Below are 19,829 nucleotides of genomic sequence, written 5' to 3' on the forward strand. Positions count from 1 at the left end.
AGTTTCCATAAGCTCCACATTGTTAAATCCAAGGGTAATTGATAGCTATTACTTCTTCCTCCTTGAATACTTCTCTATGTGGCTTCCAGGCAACACTATCATCTAACTTCTCTGCCACTTTTTTGACCACTCTTTCTCAGTGGTTTTGCTTGTTTTTCCTCATGTTTCTATTACTAAATATTGGAGTTTTCCAAGACTGTCTTTAGATATGTTCATTTTTTCATCTATATTCTATTCTCTAGATGATAACATTTGGCTTCATTATTTCTAAAATACATGCTTGTGTTTATCAGATTGATATCTCCAACCTGGATTTTTTCCTGAACTTCAAATGCAAAAACCAAACTGTCTATTTTACATCTCACTTGGAAATCTCATAGATCTTAAACTTGATATGTATGAAAGTGAGCTCTTGATACACTCTTTCAAATCTGCTCTTTCTACATTTTTCACCAGCAGTTAATGGCCTCCATATTTCTAGATGTTGAGGACCAAACTCTTGCAGTTATGTTTACCCCTCCTCTTTTCTCTTACCCTCCATACTCCTGGTCGGCGAATCCTATCAGCTCAGTTCTCAAATATATCCACAACCTGACCTCTTTGCACTACAAACACTATTGCCAACACATCCTAGTCCAAGATACCATTATTCTTGTCTGGATGATTTGCATTTATCTCTAAATTGATCTCCCTGCATCTGCTCTTGCCCTAGTACAACAAAATAGCATCTGGGTGTTTCTTTGAAAACATAAATTAGATGATGTATTTCAGCTCAATATTCTACAGTGGATTCACATATCACTCAAATACATGATCCTGCATGATCTGCGCCTCCCCTCTTTACTTCTCTGACTTCATATCTTATACTGCTTTGGCCTCCCTGCTCCTTATATATAAAGCACACTCCCTCCTTGTGGCATTGGCATTTGTTCTAAAATGCTTGGAATGCTCTTCTCCCAGATATCCACGTGACTAAGTAATTCCCTTTAGACATTTAGATCTTTACTCAAAATTCACCTTCTCTATGACAACTTCCTGGTCCTCCTATTTAAAACTGCATCACACTCAACCCCACCCCACTCCCCACATATGTGACATTCCTCCTTGCTTATTTGTCTTTCTTCAGCATGTATCACTTTCTAACATCTATATATTTCACTCACTTATCTTGTTTTTAGACTGTCTCCACTAAGAATGTAAGTTCTGTGAAGACAAAGATGAAAAAAAATTACTGTTCTATTCCTACTGCTTACCATATTGAATACTTGTTGGAGGCTTAACAAGAGAATAAATCTATTCTTGTACCTCATTTTGTTCATCGTCTCTCACAATTAGGTTTAGATTCAAAATCAGGCTCTCACAGCTCATGTTCCAAGTTAAGTGAATTTGCAAGTGAACCCTTTTTGCCTTCTAGCTCTGCAAGTGTTCTTACTCTTTATCACTTTCTAATTGCTTTTATTTATTTTTAAATAAATTGATTCTTTTTTTTAAGATTTTATTTTATTTTTTTAAAAGATTTTATTTATTTATGAGAGAGAGAGAGAGAGAGAGAGAGGCAGAGACACAGGCAGAGGGAGAAGCAGGCTCCATGCAGGGAGCCTGACATGGGACTTGATCCTGGGTCTCTGATCCTGGATCTCTAGGATCATGCCCTGGGCTGGAGGCAGTGCTAAACCACTGGGCCACCCGGGTTGCCCAAGATTTTATTTTTTTTATTTGAGAGAGAGAATTGGGGGTTGGGGAGCCAGGGGCTGGGCAGAGGCAGACTCCCCACTGAGCAGGGAGCCTGATATAGGACTTGATCCCAGGAAAGCTGGGATCACAATCTAAGCCAAAGGCAGATACTTAACGGACTGAGACACCCAGGTGCCCTTCTAATTGCTTTTATTTATTTTATTTTTTTTCTAATTGCTTTTAAATTGAAGGATCACTCATATGTGGAATTTAAGAAACAAAACAGAGATCATAGGGAAAGAGTGGAAAAAATAAGATGAAATCTCAGGAAATAAACTGAGGGTTGCTGGAGGGGAGGATGGTGGGGAGGTGGAGTAAGTGGGTGATTACCTCATTCAAAAATTATTAAGGAGTTCGCAATGGTGCCAGCAGAGCATTAAACAAAGCAGGCATCTATGAGACCACACATATCATATGCCCATGATGTTGGCCCTAATAGCAGGATTTTGTTATAACTGGATTTTTTTTTAAATTTACAAAAACATAGAATTTAGTGATCAGGAGTTGCCATTCCATTCCTATAGTCTATGATGAATTTGTATTATAAAGGCTTAAATATTCTAAAGAGGAATACAATTTAAATCATTAGTTATGTAAACCACAAAATCACTTTTTCTGGTTCCAAGTTGACTTTTGGTTATACAAATTTCTATCTAGTTATAATTATTTATTGTCACATTATCCTATCCACTTACGTTAATAATTTAAGATAAAAAATACCACTGGTGTATCTTTTGCTAGACATGGATTTATCACATAAATAAGTGCTCTTAAAGGGAGAAATGTTAAAGATGCTCATTCATTCGAGAGTTGAGTAAAAATCTATATATGCAAATTACAATGCTTGGTTTTTTAAAAAAGTTTAGGCATTATTTAACAAGAAAATAGGCTTTTTGCTAAAATATCAACTTTCCTAAAGTCAATTAGCCAAATGATCAATTTGCTGAAAGACCAATTAGCCAACTTTGGATTAAATGAATTAATGAATGCAATTTAACAGTATTAACAGTTTGAACAAGTTGGTGAAGTATATAGAACAATTATACATACATTTTTAATATTGACTATCACAATTAAGTTGTGAATTATATATGGATATTTGTATATTTTATATATATACTTGTTTCATACTTATATATATACTTATTCATACTTGCATATAGAGTTAACTTGTTACATATGCATATTATAAGTAACATATATAGGTTCCCTATATGGTTAACTGGTTATAAGATTTTTAGCTATAAAGAAAGCTATAAGAAGATTAGCTATAAAGAAAGTAAAGATATCTGAAAGGGACTACTATAATCTGGAAGGGACCATATGGTTAGTATGAAATAAGTAAAAAGATGAAATAGGACACAGCGGGAGTAACTACATTATATGCTAAATATTGTATGCCATCTTCTGGTTAACATACTCTGAGGATTTGGTAAAAGAATCTTAAAAATATTAAAGGTTTGGCAAAACAGAAATCAACATAAAGAGGTTCCTAATCACTTATTAATATATCCAAAATGCAGAATAAATAAATCTCACTTATTTTTCATACTGTTTTAATCATAAATTCAAAAGCATCTGAAAAATCAGAATTTTGAATTAAATTGCACTTAAATTACTTTTTAATGAAATCATCCAAAACTTAACTTAGGTCAATTTAATTTGAAAAGCATCAGAAAGAAATAAAAATTAACCAAGAAAATACAAATTTTATTCCCCTATTACATTTTATTTTGGTTTTTGATACTGAAATACATACTTCTACACGTCACAGTTAATAACTTGAAGTGAATATTTTTGTTAATGCTGCTAAGAAATTCTTGGTAAAGTTGCTAATTATAGCTATACAACATTACAGTCTTTAAATTAAGTAAATTTGGCAAATAATTAACCAGCAAATTGGCATTCAACAAGCTTTCTGCTAATTGACCTACTTCTAGATAGCGGATGGGAGGATGAGTAGAAGCTGCAGGAACATCAATTTTCAGGAAGAAGATGTAAGAGAAAAATATGAGATACAAGTGATTGGAGAAGTAGGAGGAAACCCAAGACTCTTCAGAGGAATGGAATTTCAAGAAAGATGTTAACAGTGTCATATGCTACAAAGAGTTCCAAGAGTAAGAAGGTCAGTGGTACCTTGCAGGCACTATTTTCAGTAGGACGGTGACATGGGCAGTCAATTTGTAGAAAATTATGAGATGAATGTAATTAACCAAAGCCAACAATAACAACAAAATTAATCCTCAATGAGCTAAACATAAACTCTTAAAGCACAAGGATATAATTTTATTATTTTACTTATTTTAGGATTCTATTTCTTTTTTTTTTTTTTAAGATTTTTATTTATTCATAAGAGACACACAGAGAGGCAGAGACACAGGCAGAGGGAGAAGCATCTCTCTGCGGGGAGCCTGATGTGGGACTGGATCCCAGGCCCCCGGGATCATGACCTGAGCCAAAGGCAGACGCTCAACCACGGAGACACCCAGGTGCCCCCTCTCTTCCATTTCTTCTGTCTTCCCTCCCAACTAGAGTAGTCCAATTTGGCAAATACAGGATGCTGAGTTAAATATGAATTTCAAAGACAATGAATAATTTTTAGCATAAAGATGTCCTAAGCATCGCAAAACCTCACCAGAAGTGTGCTACATTGGGAGCAGTGGAGGGGGTAAGAGCACTGGGTCCGGAGTCACTGCTTGAATCCTCACTCGGCACTTAGTTACGTGTCCATGGGCAAGTTGGTCAACCTCCCGTGCCTCAGGCCACAGCTTGGAACACCCGGGGTGGGGGGTGGATAAGAAGAGTAATCATAATTAACAGTAATAGTAATAGTCCTTTGGGGATTATTGTGAGTTGAAGTCCCTAAAGCACTGGGCATGGCGTTTGGGACAGGCAGAGGAATCAACACGTACGACTGTCGATGAAAGGAACAACACTAATTTATACGAATGTGAAGGGGGAAAACGTGTGGGGTTTGTGTATTGGATGGACGTTTAGGTCCACCGGGGATAGTTAATAGCCAAAGCATACGGGCTAAGGAAGGCACAGGCCTAGAATGTAATGAAAGGGAGGGGGCGGGAATCATGGAAAACTTGCCCATTGGTCCCTCTTGCCAAAAGGAGTGGAGTCATTGCCCTCGTGGGGGCGGCCTTGGACGTCAGCACCCACGCCGACGACCACCGCGGGCCGGGCGGGCCGGTTGGCGGGGCGGGGAGCGGGTCCGCGGGCAGATCCAGGGCGCGGCGGGGCGGGGCGGGGCGGGGCGGGGCGGGGCGGGGCGGGGCGAGCTCGCCTGCGCGCGTGGGAAGGGCCGTGCGCGCCGCGGGTCCTGGTCCGCGAGCCCAGCCCGGCCCCCGCGGCGCCTGCGAGGCAGCGGCGCGCGCGGACTGCGGGGCTGACGCGGCGATGGGACACCTGTGGCTCCTGGGCACCTGGGGCCTGTGGGGGCTGCTCCTGTGCGCCGCCGACCCCCGCGCAGGTAATTGCTCCGGGGCGCCCGGGCGGCGAGCACACGTCCGTGCAGGCGCGACCCCGCTCCCGGGCCGCGGGAGGGGCGGGGCTGCGATCCTGGGCACCTGGGACCTGGAAGGGGGGCCTCGCAGACGGACAGACAGACACGCGCACACAGAAGGAAGAGTAGAGGGATTGCTCTTAAGTCGGAAGAGTTACTGCTTGAATTCTAGAACCTCACCGCCCCCACTCGCAGGGGACTCGATTGAAAAAGACACACTTAACTGGGGGTGGAGGCGGGGATACAATCTGAGTCCTCTCCCACTTTTCTTGGGTCCCTTTCCCCCACCGAAGGGAGGGCAGTGTCCCCCAGTAGGACAGGAATGGGTCTCTGTGGCTGCTTGTCAGTCACGTCCAGGGGCAGCGGCCCTCTGCCTTCAAAGTAATACCCAGGAGAGGGTTGGAAGGGACTGATAAGATAAGAAATTGGAGTTGTCCCGTGGAGATAAGGGAGGATGAACCTGAGATAGGTGAGGAGCAGCACGGTCTTGGAGATAGGATCCAGAGCCCTCGCTGGAGTTTCCTGCTCTTGGCTGGGGGCTGCTCGAAGTTATAAATGTGCTGAAGCAGCAGCAGCAGCAGCAGCAGCAGCAGCCTTGGAGCTCTTGGCAAAGTCAGACCCGTAGTACAGAAGACATTTGAAGTCCATGCTAAGCTTCTTGCAGGCCCGGATGAACTATAGGATTATAATGTCTTTAACCTTTTCTCATACATCTATTTCAAACAGTAATTTCTATAGCTTTTCTTTTTGTGTCCACTTTAGTTTTTCCACCTCCTTTGAGAATTGTAACTGGATCTAATAATTACCAGATTTGTGCAGTGTAAGCAGAAAACAAACCATTTTAGCCACCGTGTATCTTTGAGTTGTTTTAAAGCATACTGATAGTTCTCTTGAGAAGCAGCTCACTCACCCCTGTGTTTGCATAGGCACCTCCCTCTTTCTAGAACTCTTTATCTCTCCAATAGGTGGTCCTGTCTAGCTATTAGTATTTCCTGTTGAGATGCAGCAGGGACAGCCCTTCTTTTAAGAAGCCAGTGTGACCCTACTGAATAACGAAAAAGGGAGTGAACTGCCCCTTCTTAGCTACCCATGGCCCATCTACTCTCTTGTCACTCTGTACAAAAGTCAAGACAGTTAACACATTTTTATATCCTCAGGACCTTTATACCATTCATTGAATGAATTAGTGACCAGTAGAGTAAGAACTTACTATCATCAGGAGGCTAAAAAGATCCCAGAAATGATCTTTTCTGAAGTCTTACTTAGTCACAGAAAACAATTTCTTCTTTAAATACACCGTTAGGTTGTGTACCTGGACTATTCTCTGCATCTTCATTTATTCTTTGCTTTTCTTAATTGCTTTTATAACGAATGGCCTATTTCTCCCCAATGTTGTTTTTCCAGCATTGTCTGCTACTGTGTAGGCTGCTAACTGCAGTGGAACTACAGTTTAGTTGAGCACTACATGAAATTAAGGGTTTAATAAATGTTTTATAAATAGGTAAGAGTGATGAAAATCATCATGTATTATTCCTGCTCTTTGTGGCACAAAAGGGAGTGCTTTGCATAAAACCAATGAGTATTAATTAAGTTAATGACTTATTTCCCTGTCAAGTCATTGGTTACTAGTAGAGCCGCAGATAAAATATAGGTGTATTTACTTTCAGGCCTATAATTTTCATGATGTTTTTCTTACAACATTATAATATGTGGTATCAAATTTGATGCTTGAATTGAAATACTTGACACTTTTACCATTACTGTGTTTTAATATCTTTCAGATGGCTCTAAAATAATTCCCAAAGTCACAGAAATAATACCTAAATATGGCAGCATAAATGGAGCGACAAGGCTGACTATCAAAGGAGAAGGTATGATGGCCCGCTCTTTTTTCTTTTGGCCAAAGTTGAGGTATTTTAAAGACCATTTCACTTTTAGACCTTTCTGGTCTTAAAAAAAATCCACAAAAAATGTTTCTATGTTTCTGCATTTGGCCAGGGTAGTAAAACTCTACCCCTTTGACAGCTAACAAAATCCTTAAGAGTCTCTACCAACTTGATCATCTGAATTGATACTACAATTACTTGCTTAATTTAATTCCCAAAATCTGGATTATAATGACTGAACTGAAAGAAACATCTTTAACTCAGTTTTGCAATTATTTGCTTTGCTCTTCATGGGTCTAATAACATTTATCTTTATATCAAATATAACATGGGGGGGGGGCTTGGGAGGTAGAATGTTTAATAAGAGGGAATGCTAGAGATATAGAATGTTAATGAAGACAGAAAGGCAATTGAAAGCAAAACTTTGGATCCATTCTCCTGCCACCCAGTCCTTATCAAATGCTTCATCAAAGCATGGGTTATGTATGACTCTATCTCCTTGCCAATCTTGAAAGGAAACATCGTAGGCAAGCAGTGAATTTATTTAATGAGTAACTCTGCCTAAGATTAAATAAAAATATGTGGTTCTTTTAGTCCTATGGTCTCTACCATCTAAATTATAATACTATTCAGCTTACAAATTTTTGAAGGTTGGGAAAGAAAACATTTTTTAAAAATACCAAAAACTATTATCTGGTCTTGAAAATAAAACGAGAAATGAGAAGTTTTTCAGTTAGAATTGACAGAGCAAGATATTTAATTATTCTGTCAGATATATTGAAATGTCTTTCAATACTTCTAAGTAACATTTCTACAGAATTCAGTCTCTCAGTGATATATTTAAAATGGCTTATGCATGTAAATTGTGAAGAATATATTTTGGATTAAAGTTTGATCGGTTTTTGTTGCTTAGAGTTAAATACCCAAAGGCAATGCATTTGTTAAAGACCATTTTAAAAGTGTCTTTATCCATCGTTCCCTTAAATTGCTGTTAAGATACTGTGTTCTTGGAAGCTATTAGGTTTTTAACAGAGATTTAAAAGCCAGGAGAGAAATGCTTAGATTAAAACAAAACAAAACAAAATAACTACTCAGCTATTTCTTTCTTCATGGAGACCTGAACTTTTTCTGATCCAGGAGCCATGGCTTGAGTTTTAGTACATAGACCCAGATGGCCCTTAGTTATAAATACAGAACAAAACAAAATATTCTATTCTTAACGCATTTTGGAAGAACGTCTTTATGAATTTAGCTATATAACCTTTGCTTCTTTCATGGACTTTCTGAGTCACAGTATATTGTGTGTCACTAGTGTCATGGTGAATTTCTAGTTTTCCCCTCCGTCTCAATTTCTGAATGCTCTTGACAGAGAATCATAGAATAGTTAAATCCTATTGGAATTGCAGATACCTGCATCTCCACCCTGATTTATTTTCCCTCTTCCTGCCTTAGCCACATACTGTAGTCAACTAAAAATGGGTTAGCATGTGTCTTTCTCAGAGGCTGAGTCTATGTACTGTTTTACATAGGTTTTCAGGGCCCATGATATGCATAGAATGTAAATTTATGCAACACACCAGACCTCCAAAACTACAGGAATGTAGTACTTGAACAAAATTTATTTGGAGAACTACATTCACATAATCCATCAGTGTTGCCTCTGACCCATCTTTATGTTTAGATTTGCATGCAGAGCTAATTTATTAATCACAGAAGAACATTTTCTAAATGGAATTGTAACTGCTAGATGATTACTTAAATGTTGGTCCCATGTAACTATAAAAATGTTTTATTTTTGTAAAGTCACGATGAAAAAATTAAATGTTATAGAAATGTTTGACTTCGAAAGTGAGTTCTCTGAAATTCTACCTTCTAGAAAGATCTACTATTAATATTTTGGTATTTTGGTAATAAATGGCCAATTGACTTTTGGCCATTTCCACACATCATATTTGCCTAAGCAAAAATTTGCGACTATATTACTTTGTTCTAAAGGCTGTCCTTCAGGAGCCAAAGAGAGATCATTTTACCATTATGATGCCCAAGTAAAAGTGTTCTGAGCAATGGCATGATCATGGAAATAATTGTGTCTCTAAGAGGACTGATTTAATGAGGGGTGTTAGCATTTTGATGATTAGTTCTGGAGTGTTTCTAACTTTATACCTGTATTTCTCAGTTATCTTTCTTAATCGGTCTCTTTACTTAAAAAAAAAAAAAAGTAAAATGGAAGGAATAGTATTTTACTTTTTACCTTTTTCCCCTAGATAATTCTCTATTCCATATATTTTTATCTAACTGAAGTGTTGAATTATATAGTTTTTGTAATATTATGGAAAACACGGGGACTTTGGTCCTGTCTGGTTTTCAGTCCATCTTTGCCCCTTCCCACAATGTGACTGGGGCAGGTAACCCCCCTAAGCCTCAGCTTTCTCATCTGTAAAGTAGGATATTGCTTCATACCTGGTGGGGCTGTTGTAAATATTGAAAAGGATGATGTATCTAAGGTCCCAATGATACTATTTGTTCCACAAATTAGAGCTATTTTATTTCTGTTATTTTGTTTTATTTTTGTATATTTTTTTGCATTTATGTCACAGGTTTGTTTTCATTCTTGAGAAATTATCCTTCATCACACTGTACCTTTCCTTCTGATTGTTTTGCATGTTACAACTTTTGAGTAGGTTTATACTCTCTCAACCCTGTGTTTTTTTAACTGGAGAAATCCAAACAGCCTACATTGTACATGGTAACTGCTGGCTTTAACGACACTGACATTTTCCATGATAGCAGCACAGGCTGATATCAGGAGAACCAGGTTTGCGTGCCTGGCAAGTCTTGTCTCCAGTTTTTCTGCAAAAGAAAAAAACACACCAACGTGCCAGGAATTTCCATCTGAAGCCTCAACCTTTTCTGTTTCCAGGGTACACTCAACCCTTCCTGTAATCTTTGTGCTTTGGAGTACTTCCAGTGGTATCCTCTTTATACCCAATTTTTAAATTCAGAATTATACTTGTATATTGAAATTCTTTTTTAGAGGTGATTCCTTTGTACTGCTTTTTAACTCTTTGGAATTAGCTAAAAAATCAGAAATATTTCTATAGTTGTGTTTTTTAAGCAATATTTGTAATGAGGAAAAATGTTACTTGGCTCATGTTTTCCCATGGATTTTACTCCTATGAGGTGTATGTGTGTGTGTATATATATATGTGTGTGTGTGTGTGTGTGTGTGTGTATGACATAAATTATGACGACATAAATATGATATAAAAATATATACGACAATAAATACACATGTGACATTAAATATATATATGACATTAAAACAACTCAGCAAAAAACATAACATCTTTTGTTGATTTTATTTTTTACGATTGTATTTGTCTCAGGAATGCTGAAGAAAAAAATCTGTGTTACCATACCAATTTTGTGACATGTGCCTAATAGGAAAATAAATACATGTATCACATCCTGAGCCACGCTACAAGTAAAACTTTCCATACTTTAGTTAGTTGCCAGCAGCCCTTCTGTGTATTTCAAGCTCAACGTGAACTCCAAAGATAAGCAGAAGTTGGCAAAAGAAAAGAGCAGGTTTACAAGAAACTTGCTTTTCTGTGCTTTCCTGTATCTTTTCAAAATTTCATTTTAGCAGTAATTGCAGTCATAGAATCAAAACTTCAGATTCAATGCAAATATCTTTCACATGTCAAATTGATACTTATCTTTGTACTTTAGCTTATAATTGGATGAGTTCTGTTGGTTACAATTTAAGCTTAGAGGAAGAAAGTGTTGTGTACTCAAATCCCTACCCTTTGTTGAGTGTCTGCTTATTTTTTCTGCATATAAAAGATAGGAAAAGAGCTAAGGACATAGGGTCTGAAGGAAGTTACATATGGTAATGGGTAATAGCTTTAGAGTGTATGTTTTTAAATATTGTTTTACTCCGAATATCACAGGTGCCAGGTTGACATCTACAACCTGGATTTGGATCCTAGCCACCCATTTATTAGTTTTCTGTTATTTAAAAGGGATTACGTTAACATTGAACTTAAATTTCAGGATTTTTGTGACCAATAATAAGATCCAATAATAAGATCCAATCCTCATTTCATCTTCCTAATACTCCAATAAATAGGCAATTATGGTCATCTTTCTTTCTTTCTTTCTTTCTTTCTTTCTTTCTTTCTTTCTTTCTTTCTTTCTTTCTTTCTTTCTTTCTTTCATTCATGAGAGACAGAGAGAGGCAGAGACATAGACAGAGGGAGAAGCAAGTTCCCTTTGAGGAGCCTGATACAGGACTCGATCCCTGGACCCCAGGGATCACAATCTGAGCCAAAAGTGGGTCCACAACCACTGAGCCACCCAGGTGCCCCTATGGTCATTTTTCTGATAAGAAGATTAAGAATGAGAGAGTTTATATCTAGAATTTGAACACCTGAAGGTTCACAGCAAGGATATGTTGGAGCTAGGATTCCAATCCAGGATGTTAGGGTTCCTTTAAATAGCACTATCTCAAACAAGCAACTTTCCCAGAGCTGGAGTTTAGGGGCTTTGGCATTTGGTGAACATCTGGCCCAGTGAAGTCCTTAAACTAGGCAATTCATGTTTTAATGGGCCTTTTTAGAAACACTGAAAATGTTTAATAATTTAAAAAGCAATAACATCAGAGATATTTAGCAACCTCAGTTCAGCCACATCAGCTGTTAAGGGTTATTTAATGTGAGCATGTGTGGTAGTGGTGTTTTCTGAAGCATACTGCAAAACTACATGATAATTTAAAGTAAATACCTAAAATTTATTTATTTCTTCTAACAAAAGCAGTATATATACACATAGGATTTGGAGTTAAATCCAAATCTTTGGGTTTAACTTTTTTCCTGGTTTACTGATTTTAAGTTTATTATTGTACTGTGCTTATGCTCTGCAGGTGATTAAATTCTGAAATGCAAATAGCTTATAAATTTACTTTAAGGACATGGAGGCAAAGGAAAAATCTTCATAATTTCAAAAATATTAGTTATCAATTTGGCAATAGTAGTGTTTTAATGTTTAGTACCTTGCAATACTTAGAGAAAAGTAACATTTGAAAACGCACATACTTTCAGAACTCAGAATTCAGAAGTTTTAGATTTTGAAGTGATCGAGGCAAAAATTATTTATTTACTAATTTAACTTTATTCCAGAAAATATTATAACATTGACAAACTTACAGGTTTACTCTGCATATTAGAATATTATTAAGTATATTTTAAACATTTTTATTAGGAGAATATTTAATTATAGGATTTAATCAATAGAACAGTATCCAATTAATCTTTTTTTAAAAAAGATTTTATTTATTTATTTATTCATGAGAGACACAGAGAGAGTGGCAGAGACATGGGCAGAGAGAGAAGCAGGCTCCCTGGGGGAACTTGATGCGGGACTTCGATCCCAGGACCCCAGGATTATGACCTGAGCTAAAGTTAGATACTCAACCACTGAACTAGTCAAGCATCCCGGTATCCAATTAATCTTAACCATAGGTTTTATTTTGGGGGTTTATTTCAAAATTGAATGTTGTTCCAGCAATATAATATACTTTTATGTGGCATAAAATTACTTAATGGATATTTAACTACTTCTAAATCTAGTTTTGAATTTTCATGTATTTACTATAAGATTAAAATAACTTTCATCAATTAAAAAAATAATTTTCTGCTCTGTTTCACATCATCCATTTCTCTGGTTCTGTTGAATCACACCCATTAGCATGCAAACATACTGTTATTTCACCATCCTGAAAAAAACAAGAGCAAAATCAGCAAGCTACCTCTTGCTCCACACCCCCTTCCAACTACCATCCATGTCTGTTTCCCTTTATGGTAAAAATCCCCAAAAGGTATTAGTATTTATTCTCTTCACTGATTATCCTCTAATCTTCTCTTGACCCCATGCCACTCATTTATCCATCACTCACTGAAACAGCATCTTCGCTGCTGTCCCTAGTATTTATTCTCAGAACAGCAGCTAGTGAATGTTGGAAAGTGTAAGTCACATCATGCCATCCCTCTGTTGTGAAGCCTCCCATACTTCTTCACTCATAAAAATAATCTAAATGCCTCAATTTCTGGTCTCATATCCTACCACTCTCCTCACACATACTTCTCCAACCGTGCTTGCTAATTCTTGAATCCAGAGACATGCTCCCACCACAGGGCCCTGAACAACATAATCCCTCTATCTAAAATGTACTTGCCCTGGATTTCTTCTGGCTTACTCCTTCCAGAAAGCTTCCTTGACCATTTATGTCACATCACATGCTGCCTATTTCCCAGGAACAGGGCTGGGAAATCATAAACAAGAAGGTCTCATAAAGAGGCATGTGAAGGTGCTCATGGTATGAGCACAAAGCATGCAGATCTATGTCTCAAGTTAATTCCTACAAGAAAGGATACCTCATAGAGGAAACAGAAAAACCATATTGATTGAATGACTCATTTAGGAGCTTCTCTCTTTGGCTACCTCAATGCTTGTGCAATGGACCCATGAACAGAGGGGCCATGGGAGGAAGATGGTGCCTGAGCTAACACCATGGACTCCCCTTTCACCAAGGCTAAGCTATCCACTGCAGTTGCTGAATACCTGACCTGCCAGTAGCAGAGACCCACACTGAGATGTCAATAGGGGCCATCCCTCAGGAAGTCCACCAGCTACTAAGGGACAAATTGACTACATTACTCCCCTTCTCTCATGTAAAGAACAGAGGTACGTTATTGCTGGAACAGACACTTGCTCCAGGTACAGATTTTGCCTTCCCTATCCACAGTGCCTCTGCCAGCCCCATCTTCTGAGTACTTCCAGGGTCTGAGTTGCTTCCACAAAATTCCATAAAATAGTGCCTCAGAACAGGAACACATTTACAATGAAAAAAATTGTGACTGTGGGCATATTGCCACAAAACCTATGTCACTCTGAAACCTGTGGCCCAGTAGAATAATGGAATGGTTTATAAAAGGCAAGCCTAAGATCCCAGCTTGGGAACAACCTCCAGTGGGGTAGGACGCTGGCCTCCATCATATGCTGTATGCATTGATCCAATGGCGGATACATGCTACTGTTTCCTGATAGAACGCGTGGAGCCGGAAAGGAATGGTTACTCTCTGTCATTATCACTCCCAGTGATCTGGAAACTGAGCTGTGCTTTCTGTCCTTGCAGCTTTAGCTTCTGCTGGATTTGGGGTCTGAGTTTCCAGTTAGAGAATACTTTTGCCAGGGATCCCTATATGGCTTCCACTGAACTGAAACCACTACTACTTGATCAGTTTGAATTCATCAAACATAATTAGTAGACTACTAGAGATAATCAGTTCTGAGGATCCTGAAGAGGTAGGGAAGGATATGTGTGGAATTCAGGGTACTCATGAGGGTATGTCTTGGCTTCCGTGTCACATGAGAACTGTGAACAAGCAATTGTGGCAACTACAACCTAACAAAGGTAAAGCAAGTAAGGGCTCAGACCCTCAGGAGGAAGGCTCGTGTCACTCCATTAGCTGAAGGGCTGGTTAAGGGTAAGGAAATCTACAATGGGTGGTAAAGAGGGGGTATGGGGAATATCCGTTATAGCTTCAGGACCAGTTGTATTAATTTGGCCTGTATCTTGTCCTGCTAACCCTCTTGTATTAAATCTTCTGTCTCATCTGGCCTGCTTTTTTTCATAATAGTTATCCTCAGCAGATAGAGTGTATGATAGGGGCAGGGGAAGAGTCTATTTTCTCCAGCCCTCCACACCCTGCCACTGGAATATAAGCTATTATTCTGCGCCTGGCAAATAATAGGTTCTCAAGCATTACTTTTTGTGAATAAATGAATTGAAGGCAATTTTTTAGTCTTCCAAAGAGGATTACAATCATAGGGATAAATATAAAATAGGTTAACTGCTTACTTCAGGACTATTCCTTATTATTTATTTATGATTCAATACTGAGTAACAATTGTTAGAGCTTTGAAAACAGAGTTCCATTAATAATAATTTAGTGTTTTTACTTTTCCAGGTTTTGCTCAAGCAAACCAGTTTAACTATGGAGTTGATAATGCTGAGTTGGGAAATAGTGTGCAATTAGTTTCTTCTTTCCGATCAATTTCTTGTGATGTAGAAAAAGATTCAAGTCATTCAACTCAAATTACATGCTATACCAGGTATGTTTTGTAGTATGCTTAATAAGAGCATTTTATCATGTATGTATTAGTATTAGATACTTTTTTATATACTCTATTAAAATAATATTTTCCGATCAGCTATTTTTTATTTCATAATGTTTAGACCATTTTATAACTTTGTTTTATTCAGTGTAATGCTCTTTCCACATATTGGCACAAAAAAATAAACTCTATATCCTCTCCCCTGTTATTAGAGCTATTATCTTATCATTATTGATCTTTTTTAGAGGATAAATGACTACTATTAAATTATAATGATGCTCCTCAAAATATCAAAATTATGCTTTCTTGTATAGTTTGATTAATTTTGTTCAAAATCTTGACACAGTGATTAAGATTAAAGACAATCATTTTGTATAGTGACATTTCAAGTTCTTTACCATCAGCCAAAATGATGTTTGTTATTAGCAACTTATCATAAAAATTAATCATTTTACATAGCAAATTTTATTTTATTTTATTATACAGCAAATTTTAATAATAAAGCAGGTACACATATTTCAGAGGATTTCATTTACATTAAGCTTGTCGGCTCTTCTTTAGTAGCAAAAGCTTTAGAAATTTGATCAGAACTTAAAAACAAAACGTAACATAACTGTATGAAGGTGATATATTACTGTTTTAAGTGATTATTCCTACATTTGTTATTACATTTTTTTTTCCTTTTCAGTAAGCATCAGTGTACTTAGAATAAGGCTTTGCCTGAGGTCTATGATGTTAGAATTTGTAGTACAGAGTTCGGGATGGAGATCCTTCATGATACAGAACAGAATTCTAACAATTTAGAATTCAAATAATAGAGAATGGAATTTAGCTGTACATCAATTAGAATTTTAGGCATTTATTTTAAAAAATGACTTGTAGTCTCTAGGGCAGTATTTTTCATTACTGGTATACAGTAAATAAAAGGGTCATTGCATTCATTCTTTATACGTTCTTTATTTGCTTTGCAGAGCAATGCCAGAAGATTCCTATACTGTGAGAGTCAGTGTGGATGGGGTTCCTATTACAGAAAGTAATACCTGCAGAGGTCGCATCAACAGCTGGGAATGCACTTTCAATGTATATTGAAAGGATCTCCTCTTTAACTTATAGATGATCGATCTTGTGCTTGCTTTCTTTTTTTTTTTTTTAAATTTTTTTTTTTTAACTTTTATTTATTTATGATAGTCACAGAGAGAGAGAGAGAGGCAGAGACACAGGCAGAGGGAGAAGCAGGCTCCACGCACCGGGAGCCCGACGTGGGACTCGATCCCGGGTCTCCAGGATCGTGCCCCGGGCCAAAGGCAGGCGCCAAACCGCTGCGCCACCCAGGGATCCCTTGTGCTTGCTTTCTTGCTGAAATGGGCTTATATTTTGTAATTTTACAGATTGTTATCTATTTCCACATTGAAAAATACTGTCATGTAGTGAAGAATAACTTCACTCAGTTTTAATGATCTTCTGTGGTAGAGGAATGTCTTTTATCATTTATTTGTTACTCTCTTTAATTTTATTAATGAATTAAACTTTGTTTTCTTGCTCACACTATTTTTTCTGTCTCCATTTCTACTCTTAGTTTAATTTTCTTTTCCTTATCTTCATTGCACTCACCTTCATTTTAAATAGAGTCATAACTATTTATCCTTTCTTTATAATTTCTAGTGCATTGAGATAAAATATGACTGCACATACCAGAGGAATCATTCAAAATTTAGTTACCCTATACATAGATATTTACAATAATACATTTCTTCTAAGGACCATCCCATATATTTTTTAAAACTATGTCTGTCTATCAAAAGTATGAGTTTCCATCCCTCATGTGGGCTCCTTGGAATTCTTTCTCCCATTCCCTTTTGGTGTTACAATTCTTAAGAATTATACCTGCATTGCTCTAGAGTATTATTATTATTAGGTTCATTACTAAAGCTTAAAGCTTACTTTGATGGATTTTATCCAGATTTTGCTTCTGTTTTTGAAATATGCTTTGTTATTTTTTTCTTCATAGGTTTAAATAAAAGAAGGCTTTCTGTAATTTTATTTCCCCCAAATTCCTAAAAGTTGTTACCAGAAAGCCTTATTACTAGGATTTGACTTACACTGTGAACAAAGGAAGATTGAATGTTAAAATTCCAACCTAAAAATATTGAAATGAAAGAGAGTTTTTAGTGGTTAAGGAAAAGATCTTGAATAAGCAGAATAATATTCTAAACCTTATTTTTTATATGTAAAAAGAGATATTTTTACAGTCATATTATGGATATTATTTAAATGTAAATAATGTAAGAAACAGAGATATTAGCTTATTGGTGGTATTATTTTACAGGCAAAAAGTTTCAGAACCCCAATGATAAAGAGCATCACACCTTTATCTGGAACTCCAGGTCTGTTATATGACAGCTGAATATCTTTTTTGATTTGTGGTCATTAATTTTATTTTTAGTATATAAAATTGTTTTATCTGATAATTTATAAATAACATATTTATGATTATTCAGTAACTCCCATTATTATTTCAAAAATGATTTTCAGTGGTTACATCTAAATCTGCTATAACGTATTTTACTATCTCCCCATTTGACATTTAGCTAGCTTCCACTTCATTATAGTTATAATTATACTAGCTTGTAATCCCAAGAGGAATGTGAGAATACCTTTTTCTATAACCTTGACAATTTTAGGAACTAATTTTTTTCAAGTATCACATTTCTAATTTTTCTAATTCTTGATTTATGCAAATTTATTTATTTAATATATATTTATTGACCCTTTGTATTTCTTCTTTTGTGAATTACTTGTTTATTTCCTTGGTTTAATTTAATGCTAGTCAATTTTTTCCATATTAAAAGAATCTTTTATATTTTAAGGATGTTAATGATTTAAATTTTAACAGTTTTTCCTGTCATTCAGACATTTTTTAATTTTTAAAATTAAATCTGTAGATTTTAACTATTGTTTCTTTCTTCATTTTTATGCTGTAGAAGGCCATGCCACTCCAATTATATGAGTATTATATAAATATATACTTATTTTTCAAGAGTTTTTATGGTTTTATTTTTATATTTAATTTTTATTTCTCCTAAGATTTATTTATTTATTTATTTATTTATTTTTTGGTATGAAGTAGAGTAGGGATCTTAGTTAATTTTTGAAATATATCATTCATGACCCAAGCAATAGTTATTGACTAATTCATTGTTTTCCCTGAAATATTTCTTTTATCTCTAAGTACGTACAGATATTGCTTAATTACTATACATATTCATTCATGTTTTATTGTATTTGCTAGACCTTTCAGAACAATGTTAAACAAATAGTGATGAACTTGGAATTTAAGTGTCTGGATTCTGATTTTATTGGGAATACCTTTAATGTTTTGGTATTAAGTGTATGGGTTTATGGGTAAGTAATCTTTCACAGAACTTTTTGTTTGTTTGTTTTAGGCACACTAATAACTATCCAAGGGAGAATCTTCACTGATGTCTATGGAAGTAATACTGCGTTAAGCTCAAATGGGAAAAATGTTAGGATTTTGAGGTAAATTTCTGATGTCGAAATATATTGTTCTCATTCATAGGTAGGATATGGTATTCCAAAAATAGTGGATTTAATGGTATTCAAAAATCACTACAATATGATGGGATTAATCAGTGTGTTTTCAGCCGTATTACAGGAAGAAAAGTAGACTGTTGGATGATCATTGACATAGAAGCAGTGGCGAATATGCCTTTCATTTTTGGTCTGACATAATTCATTTTCTGTGATGGGTTTTAATTAATAGAAAGCACATGGAGGTAAGTCCAATAGTAATTGAGTTAGTTATAGAACTTTATTATTGGATAACATTGTTATCTAATCTAACTGCCTCATTTTGCGTATATATGTAAGTGTGGAGCCTCGGAGGTTCATTGCTTAGTCAAGATCCGAAAACTGGAGTCTCTGGACATACAATTTGGCCTTTTTTCTTCTACACAGTGGTGTATGGGAGAGTGCTAAAGCTAAAAATGGTCAATAACTTATATTTTTTTAAAGATTTATTTATTTATGTATGAGAGAGAGAGAGAGAGAGAGAGAGGCAGAGACTCAGGCAGAGGGAGAAGCAGGCTCCATGCCTGGAGCCTGATGCAGCACTTGATCCTGGGACTCCAGGATCTTGCCCTGGGCCAAAGGCAGGCGCCAAACCGCTGAGCCATCCAGGGATCCCCCTGGTCAATAACTTATTAACAGCCTAGGGGTTGAATACTGATTCCTCCATTTACCAGCTACGGACCTGATGGTAACACTGGCTAGTTACCTAATATCAAAAAATAATTGTCCACATTTTGGACTAGCTTTGTCACTAATCTTTCTGTAGCACAGGTGTAGTTATCTTAGTTAGTCCTGCCTTGAAAGACTTAAAGCCCTGTTCATGCTTATTAAATACAGGTATAAAATGGATCAATAGATAAATTAGATAACAATTCATACAGCAGATAATTTTTAATACTAAAAAGGTAATATATATGTATATATACATGTGT

General features: G+C 36.5%; 1 protein-coding gene across 4 annotated transcripts in view; it reads left to right on the forward strand.

Moving 5' to 3' along the window:
- The first annotated feature begins 5,068 nt into the window (after positions 1–5,068).
- The window catches only part of PKHD1L1 (PKHD1 like 1), a 147,541-nt gene continuing 132,780 nt past the window's right edge, over positions 5,069–19,829 (forward strand). For 3 of the 4 annotated variants that reach the window (XM_025451093.3, XM_025451094.3, XM_025451095.3), the window contains exons 1-6: positions 5,072–5,212; positions 7,027–7,116; positions 15,162–15,306; positions 16,281–16,389; positions 17,636–17,693; positions 18,753–18,846. In XM_025451093.3, coding sequence (XP_025306878.3) covers positions 5,140–5,212; positions 7,027–7,116; positions 15,162–15,306; positions 16,281–16,389; positions 17,636–17,693; positions 18,753–18,846 — 569 coding nt within the window. In that variant the 5' untranslated portion in view covers positions 5,072–5,139. Of the gene's footprint in view, positions 5,213–7,026; positions 7,117–15,161; positions 15,307–16,280; positions 16,390–17,635; positions 17,694–18,752; positions 18,847–19,829 lie in introns of all 4 variants that reach the window. The other variant, XM_025451092.3, reaches the window with a different exon arrangement.

Source organism: Canis lupus, chromosome 13, assembly GCF_003254725.2.
Source record: "Canis lupus dingo isolate Sandy chromosome 13, ASM325472v2, whole genome shotgun sequence".
In the NCBI taxonomy this organism is placed as follows: Eukaryota; Metazoa; Chordata; class Mammalia; order Carnivora; family Canidae; genus Canis; species Canis lupus.